At 39.4% G+C, this 26752-nt stretch overlaps 1 protein-coding gene across 5 annotated transcripts in view; it reads left to right on the top strand.

Annotated features, from left to right (window-relative positions):
• PHF20 (PHD finger protein 20) overlaps positions 1-26752 on the top strand; it is a 98901-nt gene that overhangs the window by 31473 nt on the left and 40676 nt on the right. For 3 of the 5 annotated variants that reach the window (XM_024559158.3, XM_053926110.1, XM_024559157.3), the window contains exons 3-9: positions 1182-1353; positions 2670-2754; positions 10863-10942; positions 14512-14899; positions 19164-19277; positions 19984-20172; positions 21176-21355. In XM_024559158.3, coding sequence (XP_024414926.1) covers positions 1182-1353; positions 2670-2754; positions 10863-10942; positions 14512-14899; positions 19164-19277; positions 19984-20172; positions 21176-21355 — 1208 coding nt within the window. The remainder of the gene's footprint in view (positions 1-1181; positions 1354-2669; positions 2755-10862; positions 10943-14511; positions 14900-19163; positions 19278-19983; positions 20173-21175; positions 21356-26752) is intronic. The other 2 variants (XM_053926111.1, XM_045194486.2) reach the window with 2 other exon arrangements.

The raw sequence follows: 26752 nt of genomic DNA, 5'->3' as shown, positions 1-26752 counted from the left end.
CACAAAAGGATTTAACATAAGAAATTGAGTACTTATAAATTGTTGGAAGGGTGGGAGGAGTAAGGCTTCAGGGGCCGCCCTTAGAGAATCAGTTTGTAGGACCCACCACTGAGGCTGTGATCTGGAGATCACGAAGTCACTACTGCTGCTGCTCCCGCCACCACTGCTCTTTGACACATGCACAGGAAGCTAGTGACTAGACATTAGCCCCTTGCTACTGCAGACTAGCGCATCAGTATCACCTGGGAGCTTGTTTAAGTATCTTAGTCCCTAGCCCTGCCTACTGAATCATAAACTGCTTTTTAACAAGATCTCCCGACGATTTGTATTATTGTACATAGAAGTTTAAGAGGCCTTGCACTGGAGGAGCTTTGGGCCTGGCCACTGTAGTTGCCTTCATTGCTGATTGTAAGGGAGGCAGGGAAATGGTAGTTGTTAGTTTTCTCAACTCTCAATCTAGAAGGAGGGTGGAATGGAGATTGAGAGAGCCCATTTACTGAACTGACCGTACTCCTACAAGTAACCATTGTTAGTTTTTGTGTATCTTCCCAGATATTTTATGCATATTTAAGATGTATGAATATATTCTTTTTAATTTTTTAAAAATAAACAATAACTTATCATACACAGTGTTCTATACCATTCTTTTCATTTAATAGTTCACCTTGGGAGAGCTTTTTATGTCATGACATAGAACCATCTTGTTCTTTTTAACAAGTACATGGTATTCCACTCTATGGACTGCAACATTTTAAAATTGAGACTGCCTAATACAGTCTAAGTTGCATGGTCATTCTAATTTATTGGCACACGTAAAATATAATCTAGTTGTTAAATGTTTACGTCCTGTCTCTTGTGCTCAGGACTTGTGTGTCTGTCATCTTGTTTAACTTGCATTACAACCCAGTGTGCTGGGTACCCTTCCTCTACTTCACAAGAGGGAACATTGTAAGGTTAATTTAATAGTTCATAAACTAAGGAATATCAACGTTGGGATCTGAACCCCATGTCTGTTAGCCTCCATAATTTGTGATTGGATACAGTTATCCAGAGCCTTTAAATGGTGGGTTTTATTTAGTACTTTGGTAATCCGTTCCTTTGGAAAGAGGTTTGGAAGGGTACTGTTTTAGATATTTTGGGTGGGTATTTACAGGTATTTCATTTTTTTTTTTCTGACTCAGGTATCCAGCTCACATAGAAGATATTGACTACGAAGAAGGAAAAGTACTCATCCATTTCAAGCGTTGGAACCATCGTTATGACGAGTGGTTCTGCTGGGACAGTCCTTATTTACGCCCTTTAGAGAAAATACAGCTGAGAAAAGAAGGCTTACATGAGGAGGAAGGATCTTCTGTGAGTAACAGATCTTGGAAGTTCAGTAATGAGCTGTATCAGCCATTGGGCACTTTATGTTCCAACCTTTGATTTCCAGGTGGAAGTCAGCAGCAACTGGGGACCAATCTTTATTTAGGCCTGTAGTTGCAACCCTGAGATCCCCAGGGCTCCCAGGGCTCTTAAAGAATTACAGTTGTTAAAAAAAAAAAAAAAGAAGAAGAAGAAGAAGAAGAAGAAAGAAAGAAAGAATTCCCATTGTCATCGTTGTCATCTGCTTGAATGATGTTATTGATGTGATCACTCATAAACCGACTTGGTTGAAACCTCACTGATGATTCATGGGGACTTTATTATCCCTTTTCCACCACTGTATTCTTTAGGTTATTTATTAAGCTGATCTGCTTTTTGAGCATTCAGTAAGCAGTCATTCCGTGTGAAGTACTGTGCTAGCTTCATATCAAGGCCTTTTGTAAAAAAAAATTTTATTTATTGATTTTAGAGAGGAAGGGGAGGGAGAGAAAGAGAGAGGGAAAGGGAAAGGGAAACATTAATTTGTTGTTCTACTTATTTATGCATTCATTGGCTGATTCTTGTATGTGCCCTGACTGGGGATCTAACCTACAATTTTGGTGTATAGGGGTGATGCTCTAACCAACTGAGCTACCTGGGCAGGGCCTCAAAGTCTTCGATAAGCCCTTGAAAAACTTGGAATTGATTGGACTCTATTTCTGTTTTTAAATTTCATCACTGTGCTTGGAGCTTTTGTTGACTTCAGAATTAAGGATGTGGTATTAGTTTTGGGTGTTTTTAAACGTGTATTGAGACATCTGTGGTGATCCTGCTGCCTTTGGATCTGTTAGCCCTGGGTTGTTTTCTGTTCTGACCAGGGAACTTGAACTCTTGTTAGTCCCCCACCCCGCTCCACACACACAAATTTAGGATTGTTTACTATTGTCCAATTTAATTGCTCAGTACTTATTTTACAAATGTGTCAATGCAAACTGTATACTAGGAAAACAGTATGAAGTATTAAAAGTGAGTGGGTGTTCTTTGGCAAAAGACCTTTTTAAGGTGTGGATGGGACTCATTTTCAAGGACAGGATAGGATTGTCATCAGTGCTGTGCTGCACTGCCCACACCTCCTAGGAGGGGAAAAATCTTGTGTCCAGCCCTTTTGTTTTGACTCTAGTGCTGAATAGCAGCAATAACTTCCTCCATTCCAGTAGCTATCTCCCGTTCCCGTTCTTGTGAATTCTAGCATTTCATGAATTCTGGTATTGTGTGTGTCCTGTGAAATTGAATTGGTAACAGGATTTCTTTTTTATGTCTTTTAGGAATTTCAAATAAATGAGCAGGTCCTTGCTTGCTGGTCTGATTGTCGTTTTTATCCAGCCAAAGTCACTGCTGTTAACAAGGATGGTAAGGCATTTGAGTTGTAATTATTTTTACTCGTGACTTAAGGAGGGAGTTTGATGTATTAGAGTTTGATAGTATATTTTCAGTATCTATTTATTGCCCAAGAATTCTCTCTCTTCAAAGTAATCACTATGTCAGGAATTAGGAAGAAATTACAAATGGAGAGGAAGCTGGGTTAAATAGGGGAGTTTCATTGTTTGCTTTCTAAATTTTAGTCATTGTTTTCTAAAATAGTCATGGCTCATCTGTCATTCTGCTGGGAAGTGTGTAGATTCTTGTTGTCTAGGAGTTCCTAATACAGTTGATGAAGTAAGTCCCTAATATTCCTTTTACTTACTTGTGAATAGCCTAGAAGTGAAGTGAACACCAACAGACATTTCTTAAAAATGTGCTTTGTGCATGTACAGTGATTGAGGGTGGTCGGTAATGTCACAGTTGCTAGTTGCTGGGATTTAGAGCACCGAAATGGATGCCTTTGCCAGAGTTTAGAACATGTGAGGAATCAGGGCCAAGGACTGTGACCCATAGAGGCTCATTCTGCTATTACAAAGGCAGGAGGAGGGTGATAAGATGTATGTATGGTCAGTATCCTGACACTCAGACAGCAGACTCTGTGTTCAAGTGATACCTTTTAAAAATTTTTTAAAAGTAGCATTTTCTACCAGGATGTTTATGGTTCGTCCATGGTTTCTGTAATGAGTATTTAGGGTAATCAAGCCCATTAATACTATTGTTAGGGGTGACTGCAAGGCCAGATTGACTATTCATTCCATGAAGTTATTCAAGTGTTTATTCAGCACTCTGCTAACTGCTGGGCCTTGGGCTGACCAAGAAGCTTTGAGAGAGGATGGGTTGAAATGATCAAAAATGAACATTCATTTGCATGTGGCAGAAAGTTTAGTTTCTCTCTTGCTACATTCACCCCACTCCCACCCCGGCAACTTGTTGGATGAGTGCGGGTTAATAGATGTAGGTTCACTCCTGTGCCAGATGTAGGTGATCCTTCAAGCACAGTCCTTTTGCCTCAGGCCTCCAAAGCAAGGTTGTATCCTCTAGTTGTCTAAGCAGTTACTGATCCTCCAGTTTATGGTTGATTAAGTATTTTTGGATAGTTTCTTTTTTTAATAAAGATTTTATTTATTTTTAGAGAGAGGGAAAGGGAGAGAAATATTGGTGTGAGAGAGAAACATCAATCAGTTGCCTCTCATATGCTCCCAGACTGCGAACTGAACCTGCAACTGAGGCATGTGCCCTGACTGGGAATTGAACCTGTGATCTTTGTGTTTGCAGGTCGATGCCCAACCAATGGAGCCACATCCGTTAGGGCCATTTTTGGATAGTTCCTTGTTTCCTTAAATTACTTTTGTAAGCTTGTGTTCAAAATAAAATGCTGTTACTACTTTTCATGTATGTGACATTAACCTAAAAACTTATCATAAAGGAAAGCTTATATGATTTTAAATTGCCTCAAATCCTTTTAGTAAACACATACTTTTTCAGTCTCATTTTCAAGATTAATAATTTTTTTGCTTTTACTGTATTTAAATCATGACATGAAATACAGATGTTCTTCATGTACATAGATGTATTCCTGAGTCTGTTAGGTTGATTTATGCTAATCCAGTCATATTTTCCCCCAGAATAATATAAATTGGCATTTTTTTCTCTTGGGTAAATGGCTGCCCCTTAGAGCCAATGAAAATTGTGGGTAGTCACATGGGTGACTCTGTAGATAAGGGAGGTAGCAGAAAGGAAGCAGCATTTCTCTTTTGTTCCAGTGATGTCTCAGAGTCACATGGAGGACAGAAATGAGGCAAAGGAGATTGGATGAGGGAGTGGCAAAGGAGGGGAGGGTTGAGGAAGAGGAGTTGGAGAGCCCTTGGGAGCTGTCTCACAGAGGGGTGGGGGTGTCTTGGTGGAGGCAATAAAGGCATCTAATATCTGAAGGGCTCAGAGTTTGGCATTCATGGATTAAAAAAATAAAAAGACCCAGTTCAAGGCAGAATGAGGAGTTGAGATAGAGCTGCCAGGAGGAGGCAGGACAGGAGCAGATGGTGCAGATAAGTCATAAGGGGGGTGAGCAGGGACCCCTGCCTACACTTAACAGTTGTGTGTACATGTGTCTGGAATCTTGAAATAATCACTTAAGGGCTAAAAGTCATTGGCCACATTGTTGCCCATAGGTAATTAAGTTTAAAAAACTTTTTATGTATTTTTAGATAGAGGGGAAGGGGAGGAGAAAGAGAGAGACAGAAACATCAGTGTGTGGTTGCCCCAAACTGTGGCCTGGCCCGCAACCCAGGCACGTGCCCTGGCTGGGAATCGAACCGGTGACCCTTTGGTTTGCAGGCCAGCATTCAGTCCACTGAAGCACACCAGCCAGGGCGTTAATTAAGGTTTTAAAATGTCTTTTAAACTGGAGCAACCAGAGCTTTACAAGCTTTTTTTAAAAAATCTTTTCAGTTTATTTCCTCCATGAACTAAAATTATAGGAGGAAGAGTCTGAAAGTAGTGGTTGTTTGGAAAACAGTTATTTGCTGCCGTAATATATAGGTTCCATCAGCTCTGACTTCTGTCTGGTGAATTTTAATTAATTGAAGGACATTGAAAATGAGTGGAGATTTCTGCCATAACCTGTTTTCTGTAGTTCTTGACTCTGAAGTCCTGTATTATGCTGGTACCCTTACTGGTTCTTGAGACTAATTGGAAGGGGAAGGAGAGGAAGAACATGGGGGAGGGGAAGTCCCGAAAGTTAGTGGAACTGGTTGGGTGGTATTATTACGAAACCGTGGATTGGGAGAGAAAGCTAGCCTTTCTGGGAGCTTAGCTATTTTGAGAGGAAATAATGACCCTTAGGTGCTGCCTTTGGGTTAGATTTCATCTGTGGGAGCTGGTATGCAGTTTCTAGTTCATCATGATTCATGCTAGCAATTGCGGGATTGGAAGGAACAATCCTGGGCTCTCATTTCATTCTTACCCTGTTATTTTCTGCCCTGCCTCAGTTTCACGTGTAGCAGGGGTCACCACAGCTTAATGGTGCTGTGAGTAGAAGCTCTGCTGGCAAGGTGCCCTTTTATTTCCTGTAAAAGTCATTCTGTCTTGTTGGTGCTGCTGAGAGGACGCTGGTGATACAGCGAAGTCATGCTCTGTAGATTCATCTTTGGAAGGCTTGGTCTGGTTTTCTTGTTACTCTTAACCTCTGTTGGTTTTGCTGAGGCTGATTATTGACTGGGCAGGCTGGTGGGTGGGGGCTGTAGCGGAGTGGAGAGCAACAGCTGCTGGCTTTTGGAGTCTGGCCTGATTGCATTACAACTAAATAACCAACTTTAGAGTTTGTTGAGGGAGGGAGTTAGTACTTGGAAACTTGGGGAGAGCAGTGCCTTGTTATTTAGCTCTCTTCACCTGGAATGGTTCTCTGGTAATGGTAACTAATCACCATTTAGTGTGAAGGTAGTCACACCTGGTAGCCTTGTAGACCCTGGGTCTGTGTTGTAGTAAAAGACGGGATTCTGGTTCGAGGGAATCTTTATTCAGAAGCCATTTCTGGTGAGTTGATCTCAGCTCTTTGCTGGGGCTGCTCAGCTCCCTTTTTTTTTACTCCGGTGGTGGCAGAGGCACTTGTCTGTCGGGAGCTTTGTGCTCCCAGTCGTGAGGAAACTGAAAGTAGGTTTGCATTTACAACAAAATGAGGAATTGTTCCTTCCTGTTGATCTGTGGTTCTTTAACTTGAGCGAGCAGACTAATCAGGTCCCTCTTCCTTAAAGTTAAATGCGTATTTTTGGGTCACATTCCTGCCCTACCCTCCCTCTCAGTGCAATCTTTTTGGTTCATTGACTGAAGTCTTTGTTTACAGCAGGAGATCCTATGGAAATGGCCTTATTTCTAGAGTCTCTTGTTGAAGCAATTACTATTTTTGGTTTTCTTTATGCTGTAACTGATCCTACATTTAAAATGCAGGGATGTTGGGCCTATGTGAACAGCTTTGCACAGAGATAAAAAAGGAAGGTTTAGGCCCACATTTTGAGCGCTAGCTTGGCTTTTATTGGTATCTTCTGTTGGGGGAGGGGTTGGTGCTTCTATTTTAAAGTGACTTGGATGATGATAATTAGAACCACTATTGATCCCTTGCTCTATGACAGTCCCTTTACTAAGCGGTTTCCTTCTCTGATCATACATGGAAAGATTGTTGCCATCAACTCGATCCTCATTTAACAGATGAGGAACTAAGCTCACAGGAGAAATTTCTTGAGGTTACAGAGCACATACATGAATGGTAGAGCTCAGGTCTGCATGGAAGTCTGTGGGACTGCAGAGTTCCTGAACTGCAGTTCCTACAGTACCAGGCTGTCTCTATGGAGCAGGGTTTTCTGGAGCAGGAGTTGTCACTTGGGGCAGGTGTTCATGGGGGAATGTGTGTGTACATGCACGCACTGGCGTGATATGATGGTAGGATGGGTGTAGATGGCTTGTACTTTCTGGAGCCTGGTGGTGTCTCAGTAGCAATGATTGGGAGAGGAGTCTCTGGTCCCAGTCCCTGCTCAGTGATACAGGCAATTCATACCTTTGCTCTGGAGCATTTGAGCAATTAAAAATTGAAGAAGAATTTGAAATAGATGAACATTTTTGGGAATTGTTAGCCACAGAACCCAAGCCTATTATGTAAAAATTGCAAAAAGGAAAAGACTGAGAGGGAAGGGAAGGTGTGTCTGCAAACATGTATATATCCCTCTGCCCACCTGCTGAGGCATATCTATGGAAACCTGAGGATTTTGAGAAACCATGTTTGAAAACTTTGAGTCTCCTGTGAATGGCATTATGGAATTTTTGTCTCCTGGAGAATGAGTAGGATAGAGAAAAGACCTTGGAGTCACAGTTATGGTAGATTTCAAGAGCACCAGAAGTCTGTCCTATTCATAGTGTATCCCTGTTTCCGTGGTCCTAGAGAAGATGAGCTTGCTATGCATCTCCAGTTCTGTTCTTCCATCCCTTCTGCTATTAACTGACTACTATAAGGTGGTCTGACATGCTGAATTCTTAACTCCCAGAGGGGTAAGGCCAGGAAGCTTTGTTTTACCTGGCAGTGTAAGGACAGGGGCTTTTTAAGGGAGTCTGAGCCAGGAGGTCTTTGTGATAAGGATGCCCTTATTTTGTTGAATTCTGTCATTTACATGTTATTTGTTAGATGTTGTTTGTGGCCATGGGAGAGCTTTATTGTCAGCCACCCATGGGAAGATTCCTCGGAAAGACACTCTTTTAGTTATACATGAAACCATTAAAATATTATAGATTTGGGGCCTGTTATCCATGGGATGTGTTGTTTTGTTCTTACTGATTTTTTGAAGCCCAGGTTAGGCTATGTGCATGATCAAAGGAGACAGTTTCAAGACGATCCATTGTAGTCCTTTGGAAGTAAAAAGGGCCAGGGCTGGGATATTGCTATCTAAGGGCAGTGGCCCCTGAGCACCTTTGGCTACAGTTTGGGTCATTTCAGAGTGGCCATTTGTGATCTGGATCTGTGATTTGCACTTTAGGCTGAGAGACTTGTGAGGTGGTGGGAGAAGAATTGGTCAGAGGTCAGCAATAGGCTTGGATTCTAATCCTAGCTCTGTTTTAGACTTATGGAACTCAGGGCACAACCCTTCATCTAAGGCATCCTTTTTGAGTCTGCCGTAAGGAATAAGCTTCAAAATTGACCTCATGTAGTTGGAAATTGTACTGTTGGATAGCATTACTTAATGTTGTCCTTCTGGATGTTTGATATGTCTGTAAAACTGGACAGTTTTCATTTCGCTGCAACTGATACTGAACTTTCTTTGTAGATAAAGTAGTTCCAAGTACAGGCTTGGGTGTTTTGTTGGCACTCTTAATATTTAAGATTTCATGAGAATTGGGTGCTTAAAGCCCCAGTCCCCCTCTCCCATGCTGACCAGAGCTCCCCATAGTTGCTTGAAAAGGGTCGGTTGAGAGTTCCATAGCATTGCTTGTCATGGCTCTGCTGCTTGCCAACACCCTCATGATAGAAGCAGGAAGACAGGAACCCAGACCTTTGTTGTAAGTACTCATCAGTCATGGCTGAGCTGCCCTATGTAGAATTCTTCACTGTAACGGCCTGTCATCTAAATTGCTTGTTTTATCCACCCAGGCATATATATATTTATATATATAATTATATCTAGCTTGTGTGGTAGCCCTTTCTGTGTTGGTGACACTTGTGACAAATACTCATCTTTATTTTGTAATTACAATGAGTAAAGATCAGTTGGTAATTACTAATTGTCTACACCAGTGGTTCTCAGGCTTCAGTGTGCACTAGAACACTGAAGGATTTGTTAAAACATACAGTTTTTTTAAAGATTTTATTTATTTATTTTTAGAGAGGGGAAGGGAGGAAGAGAGGGAGAAAAACATCAGTGTGCGGTTGCCTCTCCTGCACTCCCTGCTGGGGACCTGGCCCACAACCCAGGCCTGTGTCCTGACTGTGAATTGAACTGGTGACCCTTTGGTTCACAGGCTGGCACTCAGTCCACTGAGCTACACCAGCCAGGGCTAAAACATACATTTCTGTGTCGCACTCCTACAACATTTGATTCAGTATATTGAGGGTGGGGCTGGTAACTTGCATTTCTAGCAAAGTCCAGGAGTTGTAATTGCTGCTAATCTGGGGACTACGCTTTGAAAAGCAGTGGTCTACAGTGAGCCAGGCTGTGCGTGAGAGAGAAACTGGTGTGAGATATGATCTGTGGCCGAGGAGAGCCTGCCCTCAGTTTGGGATCTGCCTTCTATATTAAAGTCGACTTACATATGTGTGGAGGCAAGGTGCCAAATGAGTCTTTGAGAAGATCAGAACAGGGAGAAATCTCTAGTAGCTAAGTCAGGAAGCTTTGACAGAACTCTTGTGGTCTTTTGAGCAGGGAGGCTTAAGGATCAATGAGTGACACGTTCCAGGCAGGAAAACAATAAAGATGCGGAGGCACTTTCAGTGGGTGGCATGTAGCTAGTCACTTTGGGTGGGTATTGTATGCTGGTAATGAGCAATAACGTTTGGTGACTAACTGGGCTCAGATTGCTGACATTCAACACTAGAGAGTGAAGATTCAATAGAGGTGGCCAGCCACCGACAGGACCCTTTTTAGGACTGGAGGAGAGGTGGTGTACCGTGGGGAGACTGTTCAAGAAGGAGTTAACTAGCCAGGTCTTAACTTCCTTGTAGCATTCTTTTGTTCCTAGCCCTTGGGATTTCTTTTTTCATTCCAGGCTGGGTGGGAGGTTGGTTCTGAAAACTGACCATGTTTATCAGCATTAAACTATTACATGATTACCAGTGGTTCATTGGTAGTCTTGACAAGATTATGGTTCTTTTTAAATCTCTGTGACAAAAAAGTAGGGGGAGGCATAGGTGGGTTCTAAGATGCAGAAGTTTGAAAGTGTTGGTTTGAGCACAATGAGAGCTTGTTTAATTGGTTGCCTTATTTGGGAGGAAAGATTATTTGTGGATTTCCAGCTTCATTTTTTAAAAAATTTTACTTTATTTTAATTTTGATTTAATTTAATTTTATTTATAGCAGAGCATGATTTTTGTTGGACTTTTTTTTTCTAATGGACTAAGACAATGTAGCAGGCACCATTTAGTGTTTTGGCTGAGTTTCTATTTTTAAATACTATGATGTGAAGGTAATTCAGATGGATTTTGAGATTAATGTGATCCCTGAAAACATGATACCTGTAGCAGACAGTCTTTTAATGTTTAAAAGCTATTACTATCTTTAAGTTCAGAAAATAAAGATTATATAATAAAAATTAATTCACCAATAAATAAATAAATCTGCATTTTCCTCAGATTCTTAATTGTTTTACTGCTCTTTGTTCTTGGTCTAAATTCAGTGCAGGTTTTTTATTTTTTTTTAATTTTAATGAAGCATCATAAAAAGGAATTGTTTTCTGATGGATTTTGAGCTGTATAGATAAAAAGTAAAAAGAAAGGCATGCATACAGTTAAGTAAGACTGATGTGATTCTTAAAGAATTTTTAAGTTTCATAAGTTTATTATTGTTGGAGCTCCTTGTGTTTCATGAAACTGCAAGTTAAAATCATGATGTCTTCTTGAATTTTAGGTACTTACACTGTGAAATTTTATGATGGAGTAGTTCAGACCGTCAAACATATTCATGTCAAAGCTTTTTCCAAAGATCAGGTGAGAAATGTGGTTTTGTGCTTTGTGGTATGAATAATGCTAACACTGTAGTTTTGTTTCTTATTTAATTACATTTGTTTGTGATGGCAAAGTCTTTATTTCCTCCATCTGACATGAATTCACCAGAAAGCAATATGCGCATTTTCAGAAATTATAAATATTTGTCTCTGTCACTTCTTTGTAACACAGATTCTTTTAAAAAGTACCAAATACTTGGATACCATTCCCTGTTATGTTTTCCTCATCTTTTCTTGAAAGTGTGTAGTTGTTATTTTTTCTCTCCCCGTGTGCCCTGCCCCCAGAGCTATTACCCATCACAGGAAATTTGCTGAACTGCTTGAGAATATCTAAAGTATGTTTTCTCATCATCTAATTTGGTCTTTAAGCGCAGGACCACGGCGGTTACAGAGCTGCAGTTTGCATGGAGTTGGCAGTCACTTGTGCTAGATGTGCCTGGGTTGAAAATTTTGTTTTCTGTCCCAGGCATGGATTTGGTTGAGCATGGGACCTGAGTTTTGATATTGGAAATAGGGTGCTCACAGATACAGGCCATCTAAAAGTGTTGCCTATTTCATTACTTCCCCTCCCCTTTTAGTCTTTTTAATATTTATGTTTTCATGAAGTAGTTGAGGGAGAAGAGATCAAAATTTGGGTATTGATGCTTTAAAAACTCTGATTGTTACTGTTACTCACTTCTTTGGTGTTTGCTGATGGGACAATATTTGGTGATGTTGGGACCTGTTGTATTTTTTCTTATGATCAAATGCTTCTCCTTATCACAGGTTTTTGTAAATTCTTCTATACATATGTTTAGCAATTTCAGTGCATCATAATATATGATAATGCTTAAAGGTAGCCCTAAGACATTTTGCCTTTTACTGGTTTTCTGCTTCAGAAAATTGACAAAACTATAAAGCCTTAGCTCTGAAGATGTTTTTGATCATTTGCTCCTCAGACATCTAAAGAGCTTCACAGTACTCTAAAACATTATTTTGGTGTTTGATTTGATGATTTTTGTATGCCGTTCATGGAATGTGTTAATATAGATAGAGGACCATATTAAGAACTTGTCCAGAATTGTCTGATTGTATCCAGAACCTCCCCCAAGGGAAGGCCAGGGCTCCAGAAAACAAATGTTCAACAATTCATTCTGCTATCCTCCATAAACTGATTGCTGGAGCTCATGGATGGTGCTCTGGCTTGGCAATGGGCACCTTACCCAGGGTGGGTTTATGGGTGTTTCAGTTCTCAATTTCCTGATACCTCTGAGTAGCTCACCTCATCCCAGAACTGGCAGGAGGTCAGGCACAGTCCCATGACACCTGTTTGCCTTTTTCCCCCCCCAAGAGAACATGGTAGTTTGGGTAAGTAACTTCTCAGCTCTTTTTGACTCTAATAATCTAAGGCACTTACAAAGCAAAAGTTCTTAAAAATATCTGTCCGACAAGTTTTAAAGCTTGTCTCATATAATATTAGAATAGATTGAGGTTTCTTTTGTAGGACCACACTATCTTAAATGTTTTGATTAACTGTATTTTAAGAACATTTATCTTTTTTATTAATTTTTTTTAAGTTAAAACCTCATACATTTGCTATAGAAAATTAAGAAAGTACAGAAAAGCACAAAGAAAGTAAAAACTATCATTCTGGCATCTAGATACAATTACTGTTAACTTCACATTTTGATATATATCCTTCTGTGTTTTTTTTGTTAAATATTTATATATATATTTCTATTCAAAGTTGGAGTCGTGTAGTATATTACTATATTATAACTTGCTCTTTTAACGAAATAGTATTTCTCCAAGTTTCTTTTTTAATTTTTTTAAAAAAGTTTTACTTATTTATTTTTAGAGAGGGTGAAGGGAGGGAGAAAGACAGGGAGAGAGACATCTATGTGTGAGAGAAACATTGATCAGTGCCTTTTGCACGTCCCCAAATGTGGGCCTGGCCCGCAACCCAGGCCTATGCCCTGACTAGGAATCAAACCTGTGAACTTTTGGTTTGTGGGATGACCCCCAACTCACTGAGCCACACCAGCCAGGGCTCCCCAAGTTTCTCAGTACTGTATGCGAATATGGCTTTTAATGGCTATGTAGTATTCTATAATATGTATGTAATCCTACTTTGTGTAACCAATTCCCTAATGGTCATTTAAGGATGTTTGTAAACCTGGGTGCCCAAGTCAGATTTTTTTAAAGATTTTATTTTTTTTTAGAGATAGTGGAAGGGAGAAAGAAAGAGGTAGAGAAACACCAATGTGATGAGTTACCTGTTGGCCTGCAGCCCTGGCTTGTGCCCTGACCAGGAATCAAACTGGCAACCTCCTGGTTCACAGGCTGGTGTTCAATTCACTGAGCCATACCAGCCAGGGCCAAGTCTGTTTATTTTATAAGCAGGTTTTATTTCTAGAAATTTATTTTAGTTCAAAAGTAAAAACTTAAGGCTTTTGACCCAAATTGCCACCCTCCCTCAACCCCCCAAATAGTTGCAATTTATATTTCTGCCAGCAGTTACTGAGGAATGCTTATTCTTAAACCTGGCTGTTTTCAGAAAATTTGGGGGACTTGAAAGAAATATTTCTTTCTAGGCTCTAACCACAGGGATTCTCCTTCTTTATTATTTTTCCCTGTGGGACAAATTGAACTTTTTACTCAGTGAGTTTTTCGATACTCCTTCTTGCTTCTGGCAAGATCTGTGTGCCTAGTGCATGCTAGGTGTTGGGGATCTCAAGTGAACTTGATATGCTGAAGACTGAGGTCTGGAAAGAGAGGTACGCATACAAATAAACTTAACTATAGTTTTGGAAACTCCACAGCTTTCAGAGTTAGAAGCTCTTTCCAGAACTTTATTATGAGGCAGTCATACTAGGACACAAGATTTTTAGGATGAATTTTATTTATTTATTTATTTATTTATTTATTTATTTATTTATTTATTTACTTGAATTTTAAAGAAGTAATTTAGAAGGAGAGTAACCAAGAAGCAGTACTTCCTTTTGATAGATAAAAACTCAGTAAGTAACTGAGAAGCATAGTAGGTAGCTTGTTGGACTGAACACAGCCTTTACCCAATAGAGGGAGCAAAGACCCTGTTTGGGGTTGGAAAATCTTTGCAGTTTCCCTGTTCTGCCCCTAGTTATCATTTTGGGTTCTCCTCTACACAGGGAATCAGCATCCACTGGCACACTGAGCCAGGGCCTCTGAAAGGCCCTGGCTCAGTGTAGTTATGTTTGGGATGAGAAGAATGGGACATAAAGGCATTTTCTTAGAAAGAATGCTTTCCAAAAGAGGTCCCTGGAGTAGTTGTCTGTCCCTTTAATTATTTTTTAGTGACTTATTAATCATAAGGGAGATAGGTCTGCCTCAGAAGGAATTGAACATGATCGTTGTTTTCTTAGGATTGTTTCTCAAGCCCTCAGAGTATGGGTAGATATTTTTAGTGGTGACCATTAAGTGACTTGCATATGTCCTTTTATTTCTTTGTTTTCATAAGGTTGTAAAAAACTATCTGATTTTATATTTGCAAGTAATCACAAGTGTGTTTCATCACTATTTTGCTTATTTTAGAATATTGTGGGTAACGCTAGGCCTAAAGAAACAGATCACAAAAGTCTTTCATCATCTCCTGACAAACGAGAGAAGTTTAAAGAGCAGAGAAAAGTCACAGTCAACCTGAAGAAAGACAAAGAGGACAAAGCCTTAAAGACAGAAAAGCGACCCAAGCAACCTGATAAAGAAGGGAAATTAATCTGTTCTGAAAAGGGGAAAGCGTCAGAGAAAAGCATTGCCAAGAACGAGAAGGAAGATAAGGAGAACATTTCAGAAAATGACAGAGAGTACTCTGGAGATGCTCAAGTGGATAAGAAACCTGAAAATGACATTGTGAAGAGTCCACAAGAAAACTTGAGGGAGCCAAAAAGAAAACGAGGCAGACCCCCTTCCATAGCTCCTACTGGTGAGTTTCCCAAGTGGGCTCTGCAATGGGCAATGCCAGTGTTTTTCTGTGGCCCCTTGTGGTTCTGTGCATCAATCCTTCATTTTTGTGGCAGATTTTGAATTGCTCTATGATCTGAAAACAAGTCATCTGAATTTCAAGGGAGGCATGTATCTAAATAGCTATTTTCAACCTTTTTCATCTCATGGAACACAAACTAATTATTAAAATTCTGCAACACCAAAAAGTATATTTTTTGCTGATGTGACAAAAATAAAATAGGTATAGTTTTGATTCGTTCACACTGGATGGCTATTGTTGTGTTGGCTGTTGTCACTTCTAATTTGACAATCTAAGAGAAGAGAGGTCAGTGTCCCTGACTAAATAGTCAGGTATTGCATGTTTTAAAAATTCTTGTGGCACACTTGTTGAAAATTGCTGGTGTAGATGAACATAACTTGGGAAATGTGTGAAACTGAGCTTCTGGGGAGGTAGATAAATTGTTCATTAGATACTTCAGCTTATACGATAAAACCTGGTAAGCTAAATCCTTTTGCTTGTACCTGTTCAAATGATCTCCGTTTAAGTAAGCTTAATAGCGCCTGGGTTCAGGAAATACAGTTTTCATGGAGACATGAAAGAGGAAAGGAGAAGTAAAATAGATGTGGGTGTCTGAAGGAGGCTTACTGAAGGAGAACGGGGCCAAAGACCTAGAAAGGCACGGGTGCATTGGAAATTGAGCTCTCCAGAGAGTGATTTTTGATTGAAAATTTTCACAGTCTGAATAAAAAGCTGAGATGGCTAATTGGTAAGACTCAAAGTTAGAGGGTACAGACTTAGGGAAAAATGCACAGTTGTGAAATAAAGTTGAAATTTGGAGTTTTTCTATAATAATCCAGAATGAAACACACCTTGAATTTCTTTCTTTTTTCTTTTCTTTAAAGATTTTATTTATTTCTTTTTAGAGGGAGGGGAAGGGAGGGAGGAAGAGAGGGAAAGAAACATCAATGTGTGGCTGCCTCTTGCACGCCCCACACTGGGAACCTGGCCCGCAACCCAGGCATGTGCCCTGACTGGGAATTGAACTGGTGACCCTTTGGTTCCCAGGCTGGCACTCAGTCTACTGAGCCACACCAACTGGGGGCACACCCTGAATATCTTCCTAAGCCAAATACTACTTCTCTATATCAGTTCAGTGGCATTAAGTGTTCTGAGGATCTCTAGATGTAAAGAATGCCTGAGGTTATCCAGCAGTGTTTGTCAGACATTTCAGCTTGTATATTCTCTACACGAATATTGAAAAACCGTGAATTTCTTAGCACGTTTTAAAGTGACATCTACTTTTTTCTCACAAGTTTAAGTAGTTGGCAAAAGGTATATTAAAAAGGCAAAGTTTATTTTAATCGAAACTGTGGAATTACAGAATTAGTTCTTTCATTGTTTCCAAAGCTAGTCCTATCAATCCAGTTGCATCAGGCTTAATTTCTATGGCATAAAGTCTGCCTTAGTATACTTCAAATACCTGTATTAGACATTCACAGTAGACAAGCTTCTTGCATCTGAGTTCTAATTTTAAGACAGGAAATTAGATAGATTGATTTCTTACCAGATGAAATAAGGCACCTCCCCCTTGAGTGGTTGTGACTGGGTTTGCCCCCAGACGCTGAGCATGCCGGAATTGTCCCTAGACAAATTAGGGCCTAGACCTGTGCTGTCCAATATGGTATCCTCTAGACAAGTGGCTAGTGAGCTCTTGATATGTGGCTAGTTGAACTGAGATGTGCTATAACTTTCAAATACTTAGTGCAGAAAATGCCACAAGAATGTATAATGTCTCTAATTTTTATACTGATTGCATGGTGAAATAATTTTGGATGTATTGGGTTAAATAAAATATATTCTTAAAAATCAGTTTTACTTTTTTCTTTAACTTCTTAATGTGATGACTAAAAATTTTAAGTTTACATACATGGCTTGCATTTGTGGCTCATTATATTTCTGTTGGACAGTACTGGCCTAATCACTGGCTTTCTCAACAGCATTCTGGGAGAGAATTCAACTCTAATGCCCAAGGTATCCATGGAATGAATTGACTTCTTTCCTCTGCATTCTGAATGATACTAGTTATAAACTACCCTTGGGAGAAACTGAGAAAATAACCTGTGTGTTTTGGGTTCAAAAGAGGAATCCTAGTTAAGAAAGTCTAGAAGTTTCAAACCTCTGGACAGTGTACCATGTTAAGGTGTGGGATGAGTGAGAGGTGGCCTTTTTATGTAAGTGGGAGAAGTAGAAAAGGTGAACTGGCAGAAATCGAATGTGTCCCCTTCTCCATTTAGGAAATTGTATACATGGGAATTGAGTGTTGTGAAACTGATACTCCTTTAGCTATTTATGTTCTGTCGTGTACCCTCTGGAAAGTGTGGACTGGGGTAGTTGCCCTGCAGCTTGCAGACTGCTCTTATGAAGCCACATGACTTCATTCAGATAAAATAAATGGCTTCCAGTTTAATGCCTTTATTTTGTAAGCGTAGGATTTCATTACCAGATAGGATCAATCTAAGAGAGAAATGGTGGTTTGCAAACTTACTGTTAACACTTGTCTTTATTCCCCGTTCAGAATCCCTGGAGCAGGGTCTGGAATATGCATTGTTAAACCTATCCAGATGATTGTTACTGTGAGAAGAGTTTGGGAAACACTGAAGTTCTATATAGTTAGCCCCAGTTTGTATGTGGTGTCAGAATGAAGAAGGTTTGCCAAATAGCTGATAAGATCGTTCGCATCCCTTTAAAAATTGCTTAGAATAAGTTCATCGACTCAGGGGAGCTCAGGGGAGCCTTGAGCCCCCTAGATTATATATAGACTCGATTGGAAAGGGATCTGAGCTATTTAAGAAGGGATGTTTGTGTTTAATTTGGAATGTTTGTGATCTCCAAGTTCCCATCACTTGGAGCAAAATAATGGTGGCACACTGGGAAAATCGAACACAGGAAGAGCCAAGGAGTTCAGCGCTCTCGTCAGGTGTGCCTCCTCAGAACCCAGTCCCGTCTTTTGTTTGGCCAGTTCACATGGCAGGTTCGCAGCAGTTTCTGGTGTAAGATAGCTTCTCTCCCCTTCCCATCCCCTCTTTTCCTTTCTCCTCCTTCCCCTTCCATTTCCTTCCCTTCCTCCTTCGTTTTCTTCTCCTGCTTGCCTTTGGTGTTCTTATCCGTCCCACTGTGGGAGAGCTTCTTAAGTGTTAGATTTAAAAATAAAGAGTACAGTCTGAGGGTTTAGTGTCTGCACGGCTAAGTTATTTCTGAGTGGGATTTGCTAGTGGTCAGCAGCCTTGCCTGGAACACTGACTGTTAAATGGAAGAGTCTCCTGAGATTTTTCTGGAATTATTTTTAGAGGTTGTAAATTTTGACATTCTTTTTGGTTCCTCAAAACTAGGATCAATACCAAGCTAACTAATTTAGCAAGTACAGATTGAAAACAATCGAGCTGTAATTCTAGGATTCATGTTTTAAGAATTAGCCTACATGGTAGATTTTTCTGAGTATTGAGTAAATCAAAGTTTTGTTTTGTTTTGTTTGTAAAAGGAAAATGAACTATTTAATTAAAACTTATACAGGTTCAGAAAAATGGTGGAATGTTGCTGTTAAATCCTGAAGTCCCTTTAGAACACCCAGAAACACACTCCTGCCTCCTCTTGCCAAACCAGGCCAGTCAGGAGTACCAAATCTCAGGAAAAGAAATAGAAGTCCATAGCTCGGCCAGACTCCTGTTCTTAATCCAAAATGTCATCCTCGTGGTGGGCCAGTGGGAGTCCTGCATTCTCTAAAACCGCTAAGAGAGAGCTCTACATGGCTGCTACATCTTGCTTTCTTGCTTCCTAAGCTATGTGTTCAAGAAAGACCCCTCTCAGCTCCCAAAACCACGTGGTTAAGCTGGATAAGTCAAGTTTTGATGAAAAAGATTTGATGCTGATAAAAATGACTTTTCTGTTGTTCTTACATCTTCATATTTTAAAGCAGTCATGTTGGGGTGGAGTGTTTTAAAGAGAGGGTTTCAGGAGGGAAGCATATGACTAGAGCTGGGTCACAGATGTCAACATCTCCCGTAAGGAAGTAATTTCTCACCCATTTCACTTTTTTGTTTTCCTTTAGCTTGAGTAAGAATGCTTCTTGGTCTGTTTATCACACAAGAATGTCTTTGTGTGTGTGTGTGTGTATTTATAGATAATGATGGGGTTTGGACACTAAGAAATTATATACCATTTTTGTATGGTTTTATTTTCATTGTAGCTGTGGATTCAAACTCTCAAACATTGCAACCAATAACACTGGAATTGAGAAGACGAAAAATATCAAAAGGAAGTGAAATCCCATTAAAACGTCCTCGGCTTGACAAAAATTCATGTGAGTCTTCAGTTTGTATATGTGTGCCTAGAACTGACTTCATTTGGGTTAGCCTACCTGTATCCATGTCTTCCCCTATTTCCTATAGGCTCTAAGACTTGTGCTTGCTCATGGGAGCTAATGTGAGTGGGATGTGGTTGGATGAAAAAGAGTTTTGCTAGAAGAAACATAAATCTCAGAGTATAAAGCCCATTAATTTTGGGTTCAGTGGTATCATCTTCATACCCATAAGCTTTTGGTTTGATTTGATTTGAATTCCACTGGAAACTTAATGGCTTAGGAGGGGAATATGCTGAGTGAAACTTTAAAAATACTATTTATTGATTTTTAAAAAGTATCTTGTTGGCTCCAAAAAGGATTTTTGATGATTGTTCTAAGGCTCTATAAACCTTATTGACTTTGAAAGTCAGTAAGTAGACTTTTATTTTGGAAAGTTCCAACATAGAACTGAGTTGTCAAGATTGGGACATGACCTTGGCACATATTTGCAGACCATAAATCCTTAAATAAGGAAAATTCTATCCTGACAGAGAGACTGTGCCTTTACTTAAAACTATAAACTAGGAAAAGATACTTCCTTTTATCACTGGCCTAATATTCTGTAAGTCTCTATAAAGCCCTTACAGAGGACAGCCAGTCCAGGAATCTGTAATAGCAGAGTTTTTTCTTCTGGTTTCTTGACTACAACTCTTTTAATGGTTTATAGCCCAGGATAAGTCAAAAAACTACCCAGAAAACACAGACAAAGACTTATCGAGGAGACGGTCCTCCAGGCTGTCCACAAATGGGACTCACGAGATCTTAGATCCTGACTTGGTTGTATCAGATATGGTTGATACAGTTAATACTGATTCTTTGAAAAATGCATCATCCAGTACCAAGGAATCTGAAGAAGGTGAGTCAAAGTCTGTTCTGGAACTGTGTTGCCAACCTGATGCCTCTCTAGTGAAAACCAATCTAAATCTCTGTGTACTGCCTTTCACGAGTTTTAGGTTGTGTTGAGATCAAGTTATTGAATGGGCTGCAGTGTTTTTATAACATACTATTCTTTACTGATAATTCAGAAGACAAACTTTGTGAGATTGGTTTTGCTTACATACATCTGAATATTGGGTTGTAGGGAGGTACAATGCTTGAAGAGCCCTGCCCCTCTCTGTCTTTCTGGTACCATCTTATTCCAGTGCCTGTGCTTTTTTGTTGATGCTTCTGGCAGATCCTCCCTCAATGGGAGCCTCTTTCTTTGAGATGATCACTGCCCTGGCTGTATGTGCTAGAACCTCTGAATAATTCTTTAAAAAATATTTTTTATTATTTATTTTTCAAATTTTAAATTATTGTTCAATAAAATATTTTTAAAGATTTTATTTATTTTTAGAGAGAGGGGAAGGGAGGGAGGAAGAGATGGAGAGAAATAATCGGTGTGTGTGAGAGATACATCGATTGGTTGCCTCTCACACGCCCCCAACTGGTGACCCTGGCCAGCAACCCAGGCACCGTGCCCTGACTGGGAATTAAACCAGCGACTTTTGGGTTCACAGGCTGGCACTCAGTCCACTGAGCCACACCAGCCAGGGCAATTTTTAAAAATTTACTTTTGATTTTAGAGGGGGAGAGAGAGAGAGAGCAAGAGAAACATTGATTTGTTCCACTTACTGATACACTCATTGGTTGATTCTTGTATGTGCCCTGACTAGGGATCAAACTTGAAACCTTGCCATATTAGGACGACACTATAACAACTTAGGTACCTTGCCAGGGCTGTGAATATACTTTATGCTGTGAGATGAAGGGCTTCCCCTAAAAAGTTCCTGGCTTTCTTAGTCTGTTGATGTACTTTTGGTTCTCAGATTATATGTATGTATAATATATGTTTCCTGAGCTTTCTTTTTTTATTCTAGGTCAGTTGAAATCTCCTTTGGAAGCTGGCCAGATCTCATCTGCACTAACTTGCCATTCCTTGGGGGATGGATTGGGGGCTACAGGCTTGGAGTTGAACTGCAAGTCAATGGGAGAAAACGCTATGAAAACAGAACCTACTTCTCCCCTTGCTGAGTTACAAGAGATTTCTACTGTGGCAGGTTCATATTTAGAGTTAACATAATTCTCTCCTACTGTATACTTTTGATTGTGAACTATAAATAATGGATTCTTCAAGTTATGTTTCTTTACCTTTTATTAATAATATTCCCTTATTTTAATGTTATACCCTTTTCATTTCTCATATTGCTAATTTGTGGTTTTTTTTTTCTTGATTAGTGTGAGTAGGGATTTACCAGTTTTGTTTCAAAGAACCAACCTATTATTTTTTCTCTATTTGTCTTTTTTAAAATGTCATTGATTTCTGTTTTGGCCTTAATACTGTTTTCTTTCTTTAAAATTTTCTGGAAATGTAGGTCATTTTAGATTTTCTTCTTTTTTCAGTATGAGCATTTAAAGTTATAAATTTTTGCCCTGGCTGGTGTAGCTCAGTGGATTGAGTGCCAAATGGCAGGTTTGATTCCCTGTCAGGACACATACTTGGGTTGCGGGCCAGGTCCCCAGTTGGGGGCCTGTGAGAGGCAACCGATAGATGTTTCTCTCGCACATGTTTCTCTCCCTCTTTTTTCCCCCTCCCTTCCCCTCTCTCTAAAAATAAATACATAAAACCTTAAAAAAATAAAGTTATAAGTTTTCCAGTAGCACTGCTTTAGCTACATCCTACAAATTTGGATGTTTCTTTTTCATTTTCATTCAATTTAAATATCTTGTGACTTACTTGTTGACTTACTACTTACTTAGGATGTCTCCACCTTGCTGTTATTGATTTCTAATGTAATTCCATTTTGGTCAGAGAATGTACTCTGTAGGATTTTAGGCTTTTAAAATTTGTTGAGACTTGTGGCCTGGCATGTGCTCTGTCTTGGTGAATGTTTCAATATGCACCTGAAAAAAATGTGTATTCTGCCATTGTTGTTTATCTGTTCTATGTCTATTAATTAGGTCAAGGTGATTGATAGTATTTTTCCAATATATATCTTCATTGATTTTGTTTTGTTCTATCAATTACCAAGAGAGGAATGTTAAAAATCTTTTAACTGTGATTGTGTATTTGTTCCTCCTTTTAATACTGTTAGTTTTGCTTAGTGTTTTGAAGTTCCGTTATTAGGTGCATACACATTTATGATTGTTATGTCCTCCTGGTGAATTGTCCCCTTTGTAATCTGAAATATCATTTTGTCTTTGATAATAGTATTTGACTTGAAGTCTACTTTATGTGTTATTAGTACAGGTACTCCAGCTTTCTTTTACTTACTGTATACATGGCATATCAAACACTTTCTGTCAATATAAGTGTGTCTTTAAATTCTAAGTGTGTCTTTTTTTAAAAGATTTTATTGGTTATTCTTAGAGAGTGGGAAGGGAGGAGAAAGAGAGGGAGAGAAACATCGGTGTGTGAGACAAACTTCAGTCGGTGCCTCTTATACACGCCCTCTAAACAGTTTTGTTTGTAATGTGACCATATGTAAGACTTTTAGACCATAATGTCAGCAGGTCTACAGAATTGCATACTTTTATTTGTATAATTTCAATTTTGAGGAGAAGGGTAGATCCTCTTCTCCTCCTCTTTCTCTTCCCCTCCACCTTCTTCCTTCCTCCTCTTCCTCCTCCTCCTCTTCCCTCTTCTCCCCTTCCCCTTCCTCTCCTCCTCCTCATTCTTTCTTGACTGGATGCCACCTAGTTAACATAAATGCTGTAGCAGAACAGCTCTTTGAAAATAGTGAACCGAAAGTACTTAGGCATTTTACTCCTGGATCACCTGTGGTTCCATCAGGTTGGTCTTCGGTACCCCTGGGTCAGAGTGTTGTACCTCAGTCTTGTGGGTGCAAGTGATCTCCCTTTCCTGTTGAGCCTCCTCTCAGTGGCAGAGATCCTCTCCTTCCAGCCTGCCTTTCTGTAACGTGGGGAAAATCATTGGAGATGATGTACAAATAAGGTGGAAATTCATTCTCATAACTTAGTTGTCTGTTTTGGCAGGGAGACTCTAGGTGACAACTACATCCTGTATAACACAGCAGACTAAGCTCTTAATTATGTTGTCTTAAAGGTGGTATTATTTTAGACATCACTTGAAGTTGGCAATGAATTATTCTTAACACCACTAGAAAATACGCTATGCAGATGAGATGAGTGAGGAGACTAGGTTAGAGGCTAAATCCAGTGCCTGTTTTGAAGTTTACATATTTTGTGGGGGTCTTGGGCTAACCTCTTTCTAAATGACACATGCAGTATCTGTCTTGTGTTGGTTAATTTAGTTGTGTCTTGGTTTTTGTAGAGGATGGAAAGAAGGTAAAGTGAGGGTGGGAGAAGTGAGTCTTTGGAAAGGAAGATGGTAAAATTTTAGGTATTCTTTTGCTTTTTCAGGTCGCACAGAGGATTTTCTAGGGAATGATATTGAAACCACTACAACTAACTGAAGCACTGCCCATTTTCCAAGATAGTTTATAGTAACGGCAGAGGTCAGGTTTCCTTGATCTTGTGCTGGGAGGAATAAATGCAGCATGGAACCTATTACTGTACTCTGGAAGTAGACTCTAAGCTATTTGCTTTGATGACTTTTAAAAGCCAGAGGAGAATACAGTTGAAATTGTTCTTGGGTAGGCATTTGTTTATGCTGTAAAACAGAAATTAGCGCAGGTGCCGTTAGAAGTTCAGAGATCTCAGATTATTCTTCAAATCTAGGCCCAACCTACTGGCCATTCACAGAAAACCAGGACAATTCGAAAATGAGCTGTAGTCCATTCATTCATTTTAGTCAACAGATAGTTAGCAAGTGCCTATTAAGTGCTATACTCTCTTATAAGCTGTCTCATTTGTGAGAATATTTTACATGAAACACAGAATAAGCAAGAGAGAAGACCTAACAGAAGTATAGGCTCAGTTAGCAATTTTTTTTTTTACTAAATATTTGTTAGAACGGGACACTGCCATGTGGTCTAGATCAGCCATTTTCAACCTTTTTCATCTCATGTCACATATAAACTAATTACTAAAATTCTGTGAAGCACCAAAATACGTTACATTTTTTGCCAGTTTGACAAAATAAAAAGTATAATTTTCATTCCACTTGCTCACTGATTTTATTCACACCGGATGGCTATTGTTGTGTTGGCTGTTGTTATTTTTTTATTTGGCAATCTAAGGGAAAAGAGATCAGTGCCCCTGACTAAATAGTCAGGTATTGCATGTTTTAAAAATTCTTGTGCCCCCACACAGCAGTTGAAAATTGCTGGTCTAGATCAATGATTCTAACACATGGAGTCTTAATGTGTTATCAGTTATAAAATGAATAGGAAGTTGTCATTAAAGTATCAAAAGTTTGCAAATGATTTACTTTTAAATTATCCAGGTTAGTTTCAGAGTAATGTCTATAATAGTTTTTGCAAATGATTTATTTTTAGATTAACCAGGTCAGATTTAGTATAATGCTATAATGGTTTAGCTTTCATGCACTTGAGTAGGAGGGTCATGGGGTTATAGCCACTGTAGCTTGGGAAGTTGTGGTGTCTGTGGTTTGCCATCAGGCATATGCTGTAGTGGAAAATTGGTTGAGAATTCATTGTCCTAAGGATTAGAGAGATGAATGAAACATCTGATCTATGCCTTTTTAGGTCTCTCTGTCCAGATAAATGAATAAAACTGCAGGTATCATAACACAAGACAGAAAGGAAGATGGTGTCATGAGTAATATTTAGAATAAAGCTTATGGAAGAGAAGACTTGACAGTGATAGTGTTTCCTGCCACATGAAAGTTGAACTCAGGACCCACTTGTTGAACCCTTCCTATATGCCCAGAAGCTCTGCTAACTGTTGAGCATACACAAAGGAATGGGCATTCTTGGTCTTGGTGTTCATTAAATGATATTTGGGTATGACTTTGGGAGAGGGGTGATATTTAGGTTGATGGTTTGGAGGCAGGGGTGGAAGAGGATGGTACTTGCACATGTTCTTGAACGGTGAGTTAGGCATTTGGAGGTGGATGTAGAGCAGCGTCAACAAACATAATCATAGGGTCTTTTTTGTAAGACTGTCAGGTGTGCTTTCTGACTTAATTACAGGCTTCCTGAAGTGGGTAAGACTGAGCAGGTAAGATGCTGCCAAACTGAGGTCAGTTGCTTTGAGGGATTTGTGGAGCTACTGAAAATGCAGGATAGGGGGATAGCCCTGAAACTTTCACTGGGATGTCTGTGTTGGTAAGGTTGCTTTCCTCCTGTTTAGCTATTCTTTGGCGTTAAGGTATTTTTAAGTATTTTTTCTGAATTGTTTGAAAATAAGTTGCCGGCTTTTATGCTTAAATGCTTTAAACAAGGACATTCTCTTACATTTTACCATAGTATAATTTACCCAAATCAGAGCATTATTTAAACTTGACCAGGAATTTTGTTGTTACCTTTTACCTCATTTATGGAAGTGGCCTTAGGTTCATTCAGTTACGCTTTTGGAAACTTGCTTTTTTATATCTATAAATTTGAAAAGAAGTCCAGAAAAGTACAAGAATAATAAAATTAACATCCATGTCTCCCATTGCCCAGAACTGTTGGTATTTGGTCATGAATGTCTCACTCAGGTTCTTATGCTGGCCTGCAGTGGGCCTCCTCTTTCTGGCTACCTGCTACCGCTCCAGCTTCATCTTTCCTCACTCTCTTTCACCTTACTGCTTTTGTTCCAGCCACATGGCCTCCTTGCTGTTCTGCAAGCACAGCAGTCACACTGTCACCTTTTATTCAGCTCACTTCTGTTGAATACCTCTTATTCCCAACCAGAGCAAGTAGATCCATTGGAAAAGTTACTTCATCAGCTGAGTAGTCAGTAATATTTAATTCATTGGTTTACTCAATTCAACAATTACTTGAGCAGTGTTTCTTATATACTAAAACTTTGAGGAAGAGAGAGGAAAACTGGAGGGGGTTAGGAAAACACACAAAAATGAATAACTTGTGTCCTTGACCTCAGGGAGGCACTTACTTACAAGAATGGATTGTCCTAGATACTTCCAGTTGGTACAATAAATGATAAATAGCATTAGTGATTGTTCGTTGCCTACCTTAAATATTTCTAATTTACCATAATGTTGACAACTTCCTTTTTCCCCAAACAAAATTTCAAGTAAGTCCTATTTTTTTTTGATGCAGTGGTTCTTTTCCCAAGAATTCTGCTCGATATGGGGATTTTAAAAACTCAACATGTATGACCAGATAAAGAATGTCTTGAAAATTAATGTGAGAAGGTATTTTAATGTGTTTTCTAAGGTATTAACAGTTAAATCACACCATTTGTTCGTTGATTTTCTTCATTGAAAAACATAACATGGCAGGAATGTAAGGTCATCCGAGACTTTGTGGGATGACTCAAAAATGATGTCAGAAGGAGACAACAATGAAAGGTTTTGTTTAATGTTGATTTTTAAATGAAATTTATTTTTAATAAGTACTAGTTCT

Source organism: Desmodus rotundus, chromosome 6, assembly GCF_022682495.2.
Source record: "Desmodus rotundus isolate HL8 chromosome 6, HLdesRot8A.1, whole genome shotgun sequence".
In the NCBI taxonomy this organism is placed as follows: Eukaryota; Metazoa; Chordata; class Mammalia; order Chiroptera; family Phyllostomidae; genus Desmodus; species Desmodus rotundus.
Note: the sequence above shows the minus strand (reverse complement) of the source record. Positions and strands in the feature narration are given on the sequence as shown.